Source organism: Aedes aegypti, unplaced genomic scaffold, assembly GCF_002204515.2.
Source record: "Aedes aegypti strain LVP_AGWG unplaced genomic scaffold, AaegL5.0 Primary Assembly AGWG_AaegL5_hic_scaff_195_PBJ_arrow, whole genome shotgun sequence".
Taxonomy (NCBI): Eukaryota; Metazoa; Arthropoda; class Insecta; order Diptera; family Culicidae; genus Aedes; species Aedes aegypti.
The window spans coordinates 17510-33537 of record NW_018735444.1 but is presented as its reverse complement, the minus strand read 5'-3'; the positions used below and the strand labels follow the sequence as shown (position 1 = coordinate 33537).

General features: G+C 40.5%; 1 protein-coding gene across 1 annotated transcript; it reads right to left on the bottom strand.

Annotated features, from left to right (window-relative positions):
- Positions 1-912: 912 nt before the first annotated feature.
- Positions 913-4450, bottom strand: LOC110680882 (BTB/POZ domain-containing protein 7-like). The gene is made up of 2 exons (XM_021856672.1): positions 1520-4450; positions 913-1453 (listed from the first exon to the last, which is right to left on the bottom strand). Exons 1-2 carry the CDS (start codon positions 4382-4384, stop codon positions 1370-1372), a joined length of 2949 nt encoding a protein of 982 aa, XP_021712364.1. The 5' UTR covers positions 4385-4450; the 3' UTR covers positions 913-1369.
- Between the last annotated feature and the right edge of the window lie 11578 nt (positions 4451-16028).

The window sequence follows — 16028 nt, the reverse complement described above, 5'->3', positions numbered from 1 at the left end:
TTCTTCTTGATGTTACGATTATTCGAAAACATGAAATTGTTTTTTTGCTTCATTTATCTCGCATTCTCACTCATTCACTCGAATTTCTTTACTACTTCTACCGTTGCCGTATAACGCGGAAACCAAGGGCAAATCTAAACACAATCGTAATAACATTTGTTTTATTGGTTTGCCTTGTTTCCCAATTGAGAAAAAATGTCCTACATAACCTAGTGTAAAAAAAAAAACAGATCGCGAAAAAAAGATAAATAAATAGCGTTAAAAACTTCATCTCATATTAAAAAACACATCTGATTATCATACTGTCCCTCGAGAGTTTGAGGGATCCGAAAGGAAGGGGCGCTAAAGTTTGCTAAAAAATGTAAAAGAGAATAAATTAAAGGCACGGCCTAGTTTCTAAACCAAGGAAAAATCCGTACGATTGTTTGTGTGTGTGTGTTCATATATTCGGGTTGATTTACGCACGCGATCGCTTGGTCATTCATTCGTATGTGTGAACGATTGCTTTATCTCGCTTCGCTTCGTACGCCGAAGAAGCGAACTCAAAAACTCGATTACACACTACTGCTACCTCCACACAAACCGCGGTTCGTCGCTCTCCTGGTGTTTGTGTGTTTTATGCCTCATTCCTCTTTGCTATCAATTCGCTTCTCGTTTACACCGTCGACTTGTATTCTGTGGGTTTGCTCCTATGTTTTGTTTTGTAGTTTGTTAAATATAAAAGTCTTCGATTATTATTCTTACTGCTTTGTTTTGTGTTTATTTTAGTACTATTATTACTTTTATATCCTTGCCATTGTAGTGTTGTTCTTCTTCTTGAGTTTATTAATGAAATACTTAACTCTTAATTCAAATATCTATGTATTTGTTGCAATTAATTACCTTCCTTTTTTACTGTGTAGTAGTTTGGTATTTGTTTTTGCTTCTTTTTTCTGCTACTTGTGTTTTAATTTAGTTAATTCGTTTAACTAAACCTCTACGCCCCGGGTCGCACTCCATTCCTCTCCGTCACACACCCTTACAGACAGTCTCACGCACACACATCCGCTCCTCATTCTCCTCAGTGTGTTCCTTTCAGAAAGGCATACTGAACAGCTGACGTTTGTCGGGAAATACTTGCAGCCGTCTCTATAATCGGGGGCCGGTGTGATATGAGCTATGCGGCAGGCCCGGACTCGCTCGGTGTAAGGTGTACGGTGAGTTGGACCGCTGCGAGTATGACGACGAAGACCCGGCTGCTGCCGCCGAAGCAGCTGATACTCCCGGCTGACCCGACTGGGAGGATCCACCGAGGGAACTGGGTAGCCTTCCACCACCCATCATGCCACGTTCCGCTGCGCCTTCCCCGTGGCCGCCACCGACACCACTACTACTCAGTGAACCGGACGGAGGATGGCTCCGGGTCATGTAGTTGATGGAAATTGCTCGGCGAAGGTGTCGCTATTCGATGATGCTGAAACCAAAAAAATCAAAATACATTAAACATTTGAGCCTGCTTTTGCACTGCAGTGCCACCTACCGGAAGATTATGTAATCCTAGAGATCCTGCTGCTCCGATCATGTGACTTGGTCCATCGCCCAGATCTAGATGAAGACTCTCGGGCATGTCTCCAAGTTGCAACTGTCCCATAGATGCCGTCGCCATGGCCACGTCCGGCATTATATCCGAAAGATGTCCCTCCGAACAGGCTCCGGCCTCCCCGGAATGATCTCCGGCCGGTGCTGACAGCCTATAAGCAACTACATCCCCTCCGGGGATCAACGATGGCAGTTCTTGGCGTCGATGGGTACCTATAATACTTGAACTCGGTCCTAACATACCACCCGAGGGATGATGTAGTCGTCCTCCAACTCCACCTCCCATATCTCCTCCTCCTCCTCCAGCCCCATGCGCGATCACTTGTGGTGGTGGTTGAGGTTGTTGCCGGGGGAATGTCATGTTGCGCCCAAAGCAGGCAACGTTTTGTGGAATAATATCACTTGGCAGTGCCGGCGAAGGGGGCGGAGTTGTGTCATCGTCCAATGAATGATTGCTCGCATGGATATCGTCGCCCTGAGCTTTCGGTGTGGAGCCATCTGCGTCCAGGCAGTAGCAATTGGAGTTCTCCAACAACTCTGCCACCTCATCCGGAAAATTGAATTCCCGAACAACCCGCAACCTGATCTGACGATTGATTTCGTTCCGGCTTGACAGCGGAAGCGTCAACGCTCGTTGACAGCTAGGTGCTTGCCTAAGCTTTTGTTCCCTCTTTTGCATAGCTTCCATGGCGCTTGGATCTGGTGCTGGAATCGAAGCGGCCGCTGCCGCAACAACATCCACACCTGACGTGCCTCCGCCACCCATGTTCCCACTAGTGTTACTATTAAGTCGAGACACCATGTACAACGTGTCCGGAATGTCCGGCATGTGGCGCGATCGTCGCATGCGCAACATTTCGATCTGTTGCGACGCAATGTGATCCTCAAGCAGCACCTTAACCTCCTCATAGTACGGCATGAACAGCCGAGGTCGTACAAACAAACCATGGTTCTTTCCACCGCGAATCCACGCATTGATCCTCAGACTCTCACGATCGTCTCCGATCATGTGCGATGGTGGAGTGCTAACCAAACCCCGTCGGATTGCTTGGTTCAATATCTCGTTGCTCGGTGGCAGTACGTGGTCCATTCGAACATGCGGCAGTAACTCCGATAGAATTTCCCTCAACTCTACGTCGCTCAAATCACGCTTTTTGATTCCCTTCCGGGTAACCGAGTGTGCAGTGTGACTAAGCAAATTTGGCTCCCGATCTTCCATCCGTCGGATCAGCTCCTGCTCGCCCCACTTCAAAACAGCCTGCAGCACCTCCAGCTCTGATGCCTGAAGGAAGTTGTTTTGAAGTGCTTCTATCAGCTGAGATTTATCAAGCTGGAAGAGCACCGGAGATCCGACAATAGCCGAGAACTCTTCGCGCAAGTAGTGGCAAGCTTGGCGATAAACCCAGGCAGACCCGTGTGGTTGCCCACCCCATCGTAAAACCGTAGCTAGCGTATCCAAAGTTAGCCATTCAAGGATCAGATCTTCACAGCCTTGTGCCAGAATGTCCAGTTCGAGGAAGCGTCCGATTTGATACAGCTCCATGGCTTCTTCCAAAGGTGACGGCCTGGTTCTCCCTGTGTGGGTAAGAGCTTGCACCTCTCCGAGACTTCCTGCTCCGTTGCCGCATCCATTTCCGCGTAAGATCAACGATAGATCCACGGTGTCCAGGTAGATCGCGTGCAGTAGAACACGAGCGTAACGTTTCGGAATTACGGTTTCATCCAGCACGATGCGTGTCGGAACATGTAACGATCGGTCTGTGCCATGAAGTTGGTGTTCTTCGTTAATGTTACGGGTCCGTCGCTGGATCATATTCTTGAAGAATGGTGATCGTGCACTGAGGATCGCCTTATGGCAAGGTAGTTCTAGCTTCGGTCGAAAACCGTACTCCGAGCTGCCAGAATCGGGCCGATGGTAGTCGCCACCCTCGGAGGTGAACACTATGGCGGCATCTGCGTAGTCCCCGGTTTCGAGCAGGTAGCGCAGGTCATTTTCTAGCGGATTCGGTGTGCCGAAATCTTCTCCTAATCTACGTAGCAGACTTACATCTATGGTCGGATCGTGTGTACATAAATCTCCTGTATACAGATATCTTAGCAGCGACGAAAACATTGGAACGTCCACCGGCGAGGAGCGTAATTCCAAACAGATTCGGGCACCGTAGCCCGGGCAGCCGGCTAGCAGGTCCCGGAAGTACGGACAACGTGCGGATAGTAGTGCACGGTGAACCGGGAAGACGGTTCCCCGGAACACTAGATCACAGTCGGTGCAATGTTTGTAGTCGTACAAACTGGCGAGATCCTGTTTGAACGTGGTTGCCGGTGGCCGTGCCAGCTCAGCCTGAACCGAAAGGTCCTTCAGTGCTGCCAGCGATTCGTACTCTTCCAACAGTGCCGACAGTTCCATCGGACTCCAGCTGGACACGAATTCCCGCAGCACCCGGCCATGATCGCATGCTTTCGACGATCGTCTCCGTCGAATAAGTTTCTTCTTCAGTGTGGCAAACCCGGTGACCTTCTTCCGCCGCTCCCGTACGATAACGGGTGGTCCACCAACGGGTCCGTACGCTCCCAGCATCCCAGCACCTGAGCCACCAATGCCACCGGCTGTGAGAGGTGTCGTAGTCGTAGCACCAGCCGCAGTCGTGATAGCACCGGTCAGGCCCGGAATTCCGCCGGGACCTCCGGCACCGGGACAATCAGTTGATGCCGTCGCCCCCATCTCCGTAATGCATGTATCGCTTTTACTCTCGCACCAGTATTGCAGTCCACAGGGCACCAAGCATCCCCATAGACCGAGATTCATTTTCTAGCGGCAAATGCGGCTAGTAGCGGTTGATCTGCGGAAGAAACGGAAAAGGGAGCAGTATGTAAGAAATTATATGAAATTTTGTTGATACGATAATAAAATACGACTATGTTCAATATAGTTTTATTTGTCAAGAAAAAATATAAATTTATAGTTTCATTGCTTTCGCACGTTCTGTTCAGCAGGCTCACTGATTTTCCCTAAAGTGTATATCAAAGGATTGTCTATGAATTCGGTAGAGCAACGATATCTTCAATTCCCAAAGAAATTCTTCTAAGGTTGTTGAACAACTAACTCATCTCACGATTTCGAATCAAAGAAAATCCGTTGGTTTTGCACTGACACAACTGAAAAATTATCAGCATACTTTATGCATGTTAGCGCGTATAGTGATTCTTTTTCAAGTCAACATAAACTATCAAGACTGAGTTTTATCACTTTGGAATGCAAGCGGAAAAGTCATCCTTATGCCAAAACGAATGACGGGCTACTTAGCTTAAAAAGCCAATCCTTAAGGAGCATGTTCAATATGATTATCAATTTGAAAAGACGACATTTTTCTCAGATTCATGAAGAAATCCCCACTCATGGTCAATCTACTCTACACTAAGAAGAATAATCGTCATCAGTTTAGGGGGTGGCGCATTTCGCATAAGGATGTTTGGCATAATGAGAATAATATGCCTTCTTTACAGTATGAAACTGCTTTATGCGAAACATCCATTTCCATTATTCCAAACGTCCTTATGCGAAATGGGCCTACCGTTCCTTGATGCTTGTTCAATACATATGTATGCTACAGCATATATATTTTTTTTATCTATCTCGCAGAGTTCATATGCCTTATGCGTGAAGATAGTTTATGTGCACACTCTTAGAAGTTCCATATAAAAATAGACAAATTTTCACCAATGATCAGATCACTTACGGATTATTTTAGGTTTAGAGGATAAAACCCTTTCTAAAATCAAGAGAGAAATTCCTTCCAGATATTTTTTACTTATTAACAGAAAGTCTTTTCTGAGATTTACATCAGTTACTATGTAAAACACCTATTCAGGTATGCTCGAATTCCATGGCAATTATTCCTCAATACAGGCATTGGTTTTTGGAAGATACGTTCTCACGAATTCTGGAGAAATCATCCTTGGGGGGAAATGCTGATTTCAACAGAAGTGCTACTTATATTAAGATAAATAGATTCTCGAATATAACAATTAAAAACCTTCCTGATTTTCGAAAGAATTCTGTCATGTAAGGATTAATAAACAAATGACTACTTCTGAAATTTCTTCGGAAAGGCTTTTTAATTTTAGCCAATATATTTTCATATCCTCGGTGGCGGCCTAGTAACGCTTGCCAAATACAGTACTTTCTTTCTTTGCACTAAAGCTGTAACCCACCTAGTGAAAGACCTCCACTAATCTAGCTAAGTTTTGAGAAGTCAAATTCTTCTTCTTTCTGGCGTTACGTCCCCTTTGGGACAGAGCCTGCTTCTCAGCTTAGTGTTCTTATGAGCACTTCCACAGTTATTCACTGAGAGCTTACTATGCCAATGACCATTTTTGCATGCACACTTAAACAGACTCTCTGAGTTCGGTGATTTTTTTACAAATCAAATATTCGGTGATCTTATAAAATACAGATGTTTCGGTAAACAACAGCCTGTTTAGCGAAGGCTGTGAATAAAATTGCCGTCTGTCGGTGATTCTATTAAGATTTGACGAATACGGTAAAATTTTTCACAGACAAATCAGTAAATGAGTCAAAGAACGGAAGTCGGTGAAATATAAAGCTGACTTTTCGGTAAACAAAGCGCTGATTACCGAATTCGGTAACGTAGCAGCACGAACTGTCAAATCCGCCATAATCATTTTTTCAACTGACTGCAAATCCTGTAGTCATTTCCAAAAATTTAAAGTGAGGAAAGTGTAATTTCAAATGGAGCAAGAGCTGAAATATGTACGAGAGGAGGATGATCGCATTCGTAAGGAGCCCCCGTCGCTAGTAGTGGGAGGAAATTTGCCGGATCTGTTTGTTGGATGTGCGGTCTGCTGAGGTCCGATAGTTATTCCCGTTGAAGATGGCTTGAGAACTGGGTTTGGCTAGGCATATGGCATATTTGTACAATGTTTCAATGTCTTCAATGTGCCGTCAAACCCTTCCGACAAAGATTTCTTTCTGTTCATCGCAGGGGTACAAGCACCAGCAGATTGAGAATTTATTGAACTGAATCTTTAAGTGAAAAATAAAAATTTTGCCGTCTCAACAGAATATCATGTCTTTTCTATATCGAATATATATTTAAAAATATCACAAAAAATTCTGTGGCTTGAAAAATTACAGTTTTTCGGTTATTCCAGGGATCCGTATTGATTTGAAATTACAGATTTTCGGTAAATTGAATTACATTCCAAGCTCAATTGATTCGGTAAAATTTACCGATCAATCAGCAATTTTGACAGTTGGTCCTGCTGATCCAAATTACTGATCGATCGGTAATTTTGTTGATTACCGAACTCATTACCGACCGTTCAGCTGTTGAGATTTCGGTAAATGAATTACCGAAGTCGGTAGTTTTTTCCAAGTGTGTGTGTATATCGTGTGGCAGGTACGAAGATACTCTATGCCCTGGGAAGTCGAGAAAATTTCCAACCCGAAAAGATCCTCGACCGGTGGGATTCGAACCCACGACCCTCAGTTTGTTCATGCTGAATAGCTGCGCGTTTACCGCTACGGCGATCTGGGCCCCTGAAGTCAAATTATATATTACAGTATTACAAAAGAAATTCAGGTCTACCAACATTGACAAACTGCTGTTTATGTCAGAATGTGACGTTTGCCTTCGCTTTAGGTAGGCTGTAGCCCTTCTAACGGGAGCCCCATTAGAACGAAGTGCAATTAAACATAGTGCAACGAACGAAATTCGATTGTAGTTCTTGTTCTAACCGGAAGATTATTGTCTGGGATTTTTTCATCATTTTCAGAAGTAAGCTTTAATTTAACTTTCGAGATAAAGTCCTGCGTCACATCTGAAGGGCCAGGTTATCATATGTTCGACCAACAATGTGTGCATCAAACGCAAAGGAAACAAATTAACGGATCTGCGCTTTAGAATATATATTTTATTTGAACTACAGTCAACTCTCCATAGCTCCATATTGAAGGGACCAAGGGTAAATCGGTATAATGCGCCCCAACCAGGCAATACGCCCCACTTTATTTTCAATGGATTGAGGCTTCTTTAACACATTAATATTCTCGAAAAAATGATGTTGCGCATATTTGATCTTTGGGAAGTATAAACAACCAATAGAAATACCAAAAATATCGAAAATCAGCTTTTTGGCGTAAAATGTGGGGTCCGATTGGCAAGCCTCGTTGTATTCAAATATTGAAAAATGAGCTTGTTCAATTATTATATACACAATGACTAATCAATACTAGCAATGTATTTCTGCCAAATAGAGATTACAATCCCAATTTTACCTCACTACTTCACATGTTTTTTTTTTTCAAGTGCGACAACGAACCTAATCGCGTTCCTAGAGGTATCCATAGGAAATTTGTGACATAGTATTAGCTTAACCATTGCCAGGTTTTTTCCTGCTTGCTGGTAAGACCCCCGGAAAATTTCTTGAAAGTTTCTTAGCAAACTATTGAAGGATTTGAAGTAATTTGAAATTTTAATCAATTTCTAAACAATCATACCATTCTTCTCGAATCTATTGGCATAATTTGAGTGAGATTTTTGATTTACATCTGCCGTAGTGATCATATAAAGAGTTCTGCAATGATTCTTGATCGGACAAGACCTTTGAAGAATTCCTGGCGAAATGTTGACGAACTCCTGCAACGGCATTCAATTGGTTTCATAAAAGCTTATTGCAAGTTTATGAAATTATTCCAAGCAGCTTGCATGGAGGATACCTAACCTTTTTTTTTCAAAGATTATGATGGAAAGCTTGAGAATACCGTCAAACGGAGTGACTTGCAACACTTTTCAACTTCAATCAACCATCTAAACGTCATTGAATTTTTTTAAATGTCCTTGTGCGGGGTGACTTGTAACACTCAATGCTAATTTAGTTTTTGCCAACAAAATGTTGATATTTTTTATTAGTCACACTTGTTAAGTATTGTTATTCATGTGTTTAAAGCATTCGAACCAGTACAAGAGCATTTTGAATACCTTTTAGTAAGAAAATAATTGAGCTATTTTTTGTATGAAAAAAAGAGGCGTTAAATCATCAAGGTCCAATATCATAACTGAATAACATTTTTAACGAGTGTTTGTATTTGATTAATGAATTATTACTCTTATAATTATAAAGTAGACCTAACACAAAAGTTTTTAACTTTTATAAAACTCTTAATTGCTTAGAAATAATGTGTTGCAAGTCACCCCGTATAGGTACATTTATATGAAAAGGATTTTTATTAAAAAGTTATTGTTACAATTTTGTTAAATAAAATTTGTCATATTATCACTTATTAGTTATAGAAACACCATGTAGAGTATTACTTTTGTAAATTATATCTATCTCATGTTTTCAGGTCACGATTTTGAATCTGTATCAAGTATAAGTTTTCAAGACATTTAAAAGAATTATGTTTAATGTATAAACATATTTATAATAACAGCTTGGCCGTTACTTGAATTGTGAGTCACACGTATGGAGCACCGATTTGAAACAAATTTTCTTTTGAAATTTGGGTTTTATAGTGAAATTTAGCTGTAAATTACAATGTGTTGCAAGTCACCCCGCCGTTTGACGGTACCTAAAGAGATCCTTCAAATTAATTGAAAATCTTTTGAATTTCGAACAAATTTTCGTTGTACTATTGTAAATATTTTTAACAAACCAGCAAGAACTTTTAAAATTGAAAATTCCGAAATCAATGACGGATTCTGCCCCCTTAAGTAACGGTAGAAAAAAAGGCAACTTTCATACATCAACGTCCAAAAATGTACCACTTATAAATTTATGCGAATTGCTTAGTTTAATGCTATTTTTAATGAATTACAGACGTGACTTTTGGGTGTGTCTGCCAAGGGTATCTGCAGGTTCATAATGAGATCTTTGGAAAGCTTCCATAAAATTCATATATTTCCGATATCATATCATATTTTAGGGGTCCGCGGGATGTTTGTAGAACTTCAAAGGGGGTCGCAGCTACAACAAGGTTGAGAACAACTGAACTAAGTAAATAACGCTTCGACACCAAAATCTATAGAAGTAATGTATTTGCTACTGCGATAGAGCAGTTATTCCTTAGGGGAGGGGGGGGGCGTATTATACCTGTTTACCCTACGTAGAACATAAAACCATTGAAAATGCGATCCAAGGGGCCATCAAGATAGCCATGACAACCAACTATTACTATGATTCTCTACTAATCGGCTAATTCTCCCAGATTAATAATTAGCCGATTAATTCTCCCAGAAATTCTAGTAGGATTATTTCAAAAGTTTTTTTTCTCAGTTCTTCCGATTTTTTCAGTAATTACCATCTCAGAGTAATAACCAAAGAAATATTGCTACAAGAAAACTTCCGAGAAATTATTCTTAGGTTTATTGTCGGGTTGAATAAACCCGCTAGAATTTTTTTGTAGAAAATCAAACAAGAAAAGCTTTTATGTTATTTTTGTAATTTTGATTCATTTTAGAACCACTTCTTCAGTTCCATAGATTCTCACAGGAATTGTTACATTAATTCTGTCAGAGATTCCCAACGAACATTTTTGCTGAACAAGAGTTAAACCAGTGGCTCCAGAAATTTTACAAAAGATTGAACCGGGAATCCCTCGTACATGTCTCCAGAAATGTTGAGTTCTTCCAAACATTACTTGAATAATTTTTGAAATTCTCAATAGATTCTCCAATTAGTTCATTTAGGGTTTAAGATCACAAAAAGCTACAGCAATTATTACTGTAATTTCTTAAAGAGTTTCATTCGAGTTTTTTTTTCTGGGATTTCCTCTAAAAAAGCCTGCAGCAAACTATTCAGGGTTTCGTTTGATAAATTTTCCAATAACTGCTTTTTACATTTTTCGGAATACTTATCCAAGACTTTCTCAAGAGGCTGGAATGAACCAGGAGATCTTTAAAAAGCTTCTCTCTTGTAGAAGTGTATCATCTATTTTACCAGAATTAGTGATAGCTTTATTGTTTCTCAATATTTTTGCACCTTTTTTTCACAAGTTCTCAAAAAACTCTTCAATTTTCAGAATCATTGTCGATATTGACTGTCAGTCATCTGGTTTCGAAGATGTTTCTATATTTCTTTGAAGAATCAACATTTCCCATATTAAATTTCTCTGGCCGCCATTTTGTTTAAGTCAGATTGGGGGTCATGCACAAATTACGTCGCGCTCCGAGGGGGGGAGGGGGTCAAGCCAAGTGTGACAAAAATTTCCAAGCCAAGTGTTACAAAAATTTCGAAAGGCTCATACAAAAAACGTGACGAGGGGGGGGAGGGGGTCAAAAAAGTTGAAATTTAGCGTGACATAATTTGTGTACCATCCCTTGTAAAAAATAAAATGTAAAGGTTATAAGGAGTTCCTCTCATACAAATCGGTTGAGCTGTCTCCAAGGAACTCCAAAATTACAAAATGAGTTTTTTTTAAGTTCTTTTTTTGAACACCTTCTGAGAGATGATTGATTGGATTCTTCGAGGAATCCTTATTAAAACGTGGTTCCTGATCAGTCTCTTTTTGATTTTTCAGGCATGAGGACTCTAAGGTAATATTCTAAAATACTTAGCCGCTACCTGCCCTGTTTACTAGTCACATGTCAATAATTGTGTGTTAGCATACCATTATTTAGAAGGGTTCCCAAATTTGACTCCGCACCGGGCCCCGAAACCCTAGCTACGCCACTGGAAACCGCGTAGATCTACATCGGGGGATAGCTGCACCTATTCATTGACTTCAAATGAACCTACGACACAATCGACTGGGATCAGCTATAGCAGACAAAATAGAGGAAGCGAAAAACGCCGAGGTTCTGAAGGCGATGCGAAGCACGGAGAAGTTATCATTATGACATCGACGTAGCCAGTAAGGCCATCCATCATGGAAAGAGTCCGTAGAGCACCCAGGTGACGGCGATCGGGCTGCCGATTGCAGAGGCCAACAAAACGAAGAACTTCGGCATACTCAAAGTAGGCTGGTCGGTTTGCCGACTGAGCATACAACAGCCTCCTGAAGTTTGCTTCAAGTGTTTCGAAAAGGGCCATAAGTCGTGGAATTGCAATGGTCCCGACAGAAGTAAGATGTGCAGAAAATGTGGCACCGAAGGCCATAGGGCAAGGAACACTAAACATGAAAGGTTACGAAAACTCTCTCGTAAACTTTTTAATAAAGTGAAACAAACTCCAGACTGGGCTCAATACAGGAGAGCTTTGACTGAATATAACAGGGAAATATTGCTATATAATCTAAAAGAAGATCTTGGGTTCAAACATGTGAAAATATAAGTTCTACACTTGTAATCGCAAGACTACAGAAAGCGCTGGCCAAAGATCACACGTTTAAGCTAGGGTCGTTGAAACTAGAAGACGGAGTTTCTACGAAAACTCCAGATGAAACCTTAAATTTCAATCAAAACTCATTATCCTGGGTCTTGTGTGAATTCAAACAGCTCTGAACCAATCAAGTATGAAAGGTGTTTTGTCGAAGATTTGTCATCTGATAGAACAATAATCTCTGAATCAGATCTTGCAGACGTAATATTTACAAATGCAAGAGTGAAACACACTATAAGATCTTTTCAGCCTTACAAATCTGCAGGAGTGGACGGAATATTCTCAGCACTGATTCAAAACGGAGAAGGAGTGCTGATTTCGCCTCTTACTGAGATGTTGAAGGCGAGCTTAAGATTAAACTATGTTCCATCTGGTTGGAGTGCAGTGAAGATTATATTTATTCCTAAAATAGGAAAACGAGATAAAATGCATCCAAAGTCATATAGACCTATTAGTCTCTCATCAATTTTGTTAAAGACTACACTGTTAAAAATAATGAAGAATACACGTCCTGTAAACTTCACTTATGCGATGTAAACTTGATGTCATGTAACCACTCAGGATCCTGCTGGATTACATGACATATAATTGAAGTTTACATGACATATCATGTAAATATCCTTGAACCAGAACTTACACATTAAAGATGTTACTGATCCTGAGTAGCATCTGTTGGTTCCCTGTGTAAGTACAGCTGTTCTTGCAATAACGGAGTAGCAACTGCGGGCGGTCAATCATGCTCATGCTCATGCTCATATCATGTAAATATCCTTGATTTTCCACGCTCCAATTATGTACATTATATGTCTCAGAAATTTACACGTTTCGTTCGAACTGTGTATGGAAAAAGTGTTGCATGGTTACGTCATTTCAACATACATGCTGAAGTGTCCATTATCTGACTCGCAGTTTGCTTATCAATCTGGTAAGTCAACAGTTACGGCACTTTATGCATTGGTAACAAAACTGTAAAAAAACTCTTTCAGTGAAAGAAATAGATCTTTGCTCATTCTTGGACATTGAAGGAGCCTTTGACAACGCTTCCTATTCTTCAATGACTCGTGCAATGAAGAAAAGGAATTTGAACAAGAATATCATTAACTGGATCAATAATATGCTTGCAAAAAGAGAAATCACTTCCGAGCTGAGAAGTTCGTCTATAACAGTAAGGACTACAAAAGGATGTCCACACGGAGGAGTCCTCTCACCTCTATTGTGGTCTTCAGTAGTTGACGATTTTCTTAGAAGCTTGGAACTGGCCCTAAACTTAACCAGTTCTTGGTGTATTCAGGAGGGCCTTAACATAAATCCTACAAAAGTAGAAATTATCCCTTTCAAAAGGAAGCTCATCCTAAAAGCTTTGAAGCTTGGAGGAGTACACATGCACCTTATTGAACAGGTCAAATACTTAGGAGTTATTTTGGATTCTAAACTGAATTGGAATGCTCATATTTAATATCACTCTGTTGCTTGATCGTGCTACGTGTACCCGTCGTTGATGATGCTCTGACCGTTTATCGTGTTATCCACTGTTAATCAATCGTAAAAGTGAACAGCTATTCCTCAACGTTTAATATTAATCGTTCTCGTTAATGTGCGTGCGGTAGACATAGAACCAGTACCGATTAAATCCTTCAAAATTGGTTTTGATTTCGACGCAATCACCGACTTTATCATCTTGCAATGGAGAAAGACATGAGCTGCAAGAAATGTTCTGTGTGTATTAACAGTCGTGTTGATCTATACACTGTTTGTGAAGGTGATTGTGCGGGATTTTTCCATGCCGACTGTGTGAATCTAAAAGAAGGAGATTTCAACTTACTCTCGCGATCGCAAAACATCCTATGGATGTGTGATGTATGCATGGGTGCGTTCCGAAGATTGAGAGACGGTATCCCATCTAATCGTAACTCAACATCTGCTGATGACACCGAAAGAAAAACGATTGAAAAAGATGTGAATGAGTTGAAGATTGCTGTGAAAGGCATTTTGGATACTCTTTCGAACATCGTGCCTGCTGCCTCGTCGATCGCACCGAATATTTCACAGTCAACTCCTGTTTCGTCATATACGCTTTTCGATGGGACAAATGGAAACGAGGCTATCGCAGGCAATGAAGAAAAGATGTAGGGGCTCCTGGGGTAATATGCACCACTTAAGGAAAATGTCCCGAAATGAACACTTAACGACATGTATGTAGTGTTTTAATACACGAATCCAGTTGTTTTGGGTGCACCCTACATGGTGTTGAAGGAATTTCCATCATAATTACATTAGATTGTTGGATAATTGAAGTTTTTTCAAACACTACTTTTGCGTGAATTAAGATTGATGCGGGGCACGATGCACCGCTTTTTGGGGCAGAACGCACCACAACATTGAGGCACGACGCACCTAAACAAAGGGGCATGATGCACTACAACAATGAGGCAAGATGCACTATCGTGTTTTGAACGTAATTTTATTTATCGTAAAAACACGAGTTTTGGATGATTTTCGTCTACAAGATGATACAATTGCGCAAAAATATGCTAATAAAGACTTCAAATGACCCAACTTTTATGATTGTAGTTTATTTTAGAATGGATCGTTCTGCCCCGATCAAAGGAGTGCATGTTGCCCCAACCGGGCGCTTAACAGAAAATGTTATGGAAAATAGAAATCGTTGTGTTTTTTCGCCAAATCATGTCATCAACAACTTACCCAGTGTTTAATCATCTGTTTTATGGTGAAAGGTTGTAAAAATCTCAATTCATCGCCTTCGAAACAACAAATGAAATGATCGGGAAAGTTACATCAGAATCGTGTTTTTTCGAGTTTATTGTTCTATCTCCCTGTTAAGTTTGTCAAAATGCATCAAATTCTCAGGGTGTCAACAATTTGCAACGTTTCATCAATTCGCATAGCGTTTTTCTCTCAAAACTCGATTATTTCAGAGAAATTGACAAGGTGCGTTTTGCCCCGGCAGTGCATATTACCCCAGGAGCCCCTATCGACCAAGAGATGAGCGTACGACAGATGACGATTGCTTTGCTTTGTTTCTCTCGAACATCGATCCAAGTGCAACTGAGTGGGACGTTCATCGAATGGTAGCTCGTGCACTAGGCACTCTTGAACCCGATTGCATGGATGTTGTTAAGCTGACGAGAAATAGCAATCATAGGATAATAGATTTTGTTTCATTCAAAGTTGTTTTAAGAAGTAAATGGAAGAGTCGAGCGCTTAATCCTTCAACGTGGCCTGTTAATGTTAAATTTAGGGAATTTGTCTGTAAGCACAATGATACTTGGCGACCTCCGGTGTAAATGTAATTTTTCAAATGTTGAATTCATTCAGTGGATGTGTTTGTTATCCTTCGTTTAAAATGTGTATTTTGTCAAAGTGAATTTGAGTTTGATACTGTTGATTAGTGATTGTATTTGATATGTTTGAATGGACTAAGTATTGTCAAGAAATTTTTTGTAATGTTTTGTAGCGTTTCATTTGCTTTGATTGTTGAAATAGGATTAAGATATTCAATAAGACTGTAATGTCAGTTGAATTAAACAAATAAATACAAATACAAATACAAATATGTGACTAATAAAGTTACAATTTCGCTTTGGGCATGTTCCAACAATTTTGGCAGAAGATGGGGCTTGAAACTATTGATCCTTTATAGAGAGATAAGCGGAAATAAAATGGAATGATTTGGCAACAGACCAGCAGTGCTGATTTTGCTCGGCGTCGAGAATAATGTTGTAACACGGACATGACTTCCTTATTGCTAAAATGTGTATTTTGTTTCGTTATAGATCTTTGAGCTACATATCCAAACTAATAAACAGCCAAAAAAAATCAACAACTAAAAATCGCATTGACAAAAATTTAAAAAATAAAAACATTTCATTGTTTTGCTTCATGCAAAATTACTTTTACCGAAATAATTTCAAGCGGATTACATTACTCCTCAAGAAAAGTTCAAAACAAACATAACGCATGTTCGTTTGGCTCACACTTTGACAGCTCTCGCTGCTCGATTGGCTCACACTTTGACAGAAATTAATGGCTTAATGTTGCCATCGATACCATCACAAGGACCTTTTCCATGTGAGGTTGGGAAAAAGTGCCAT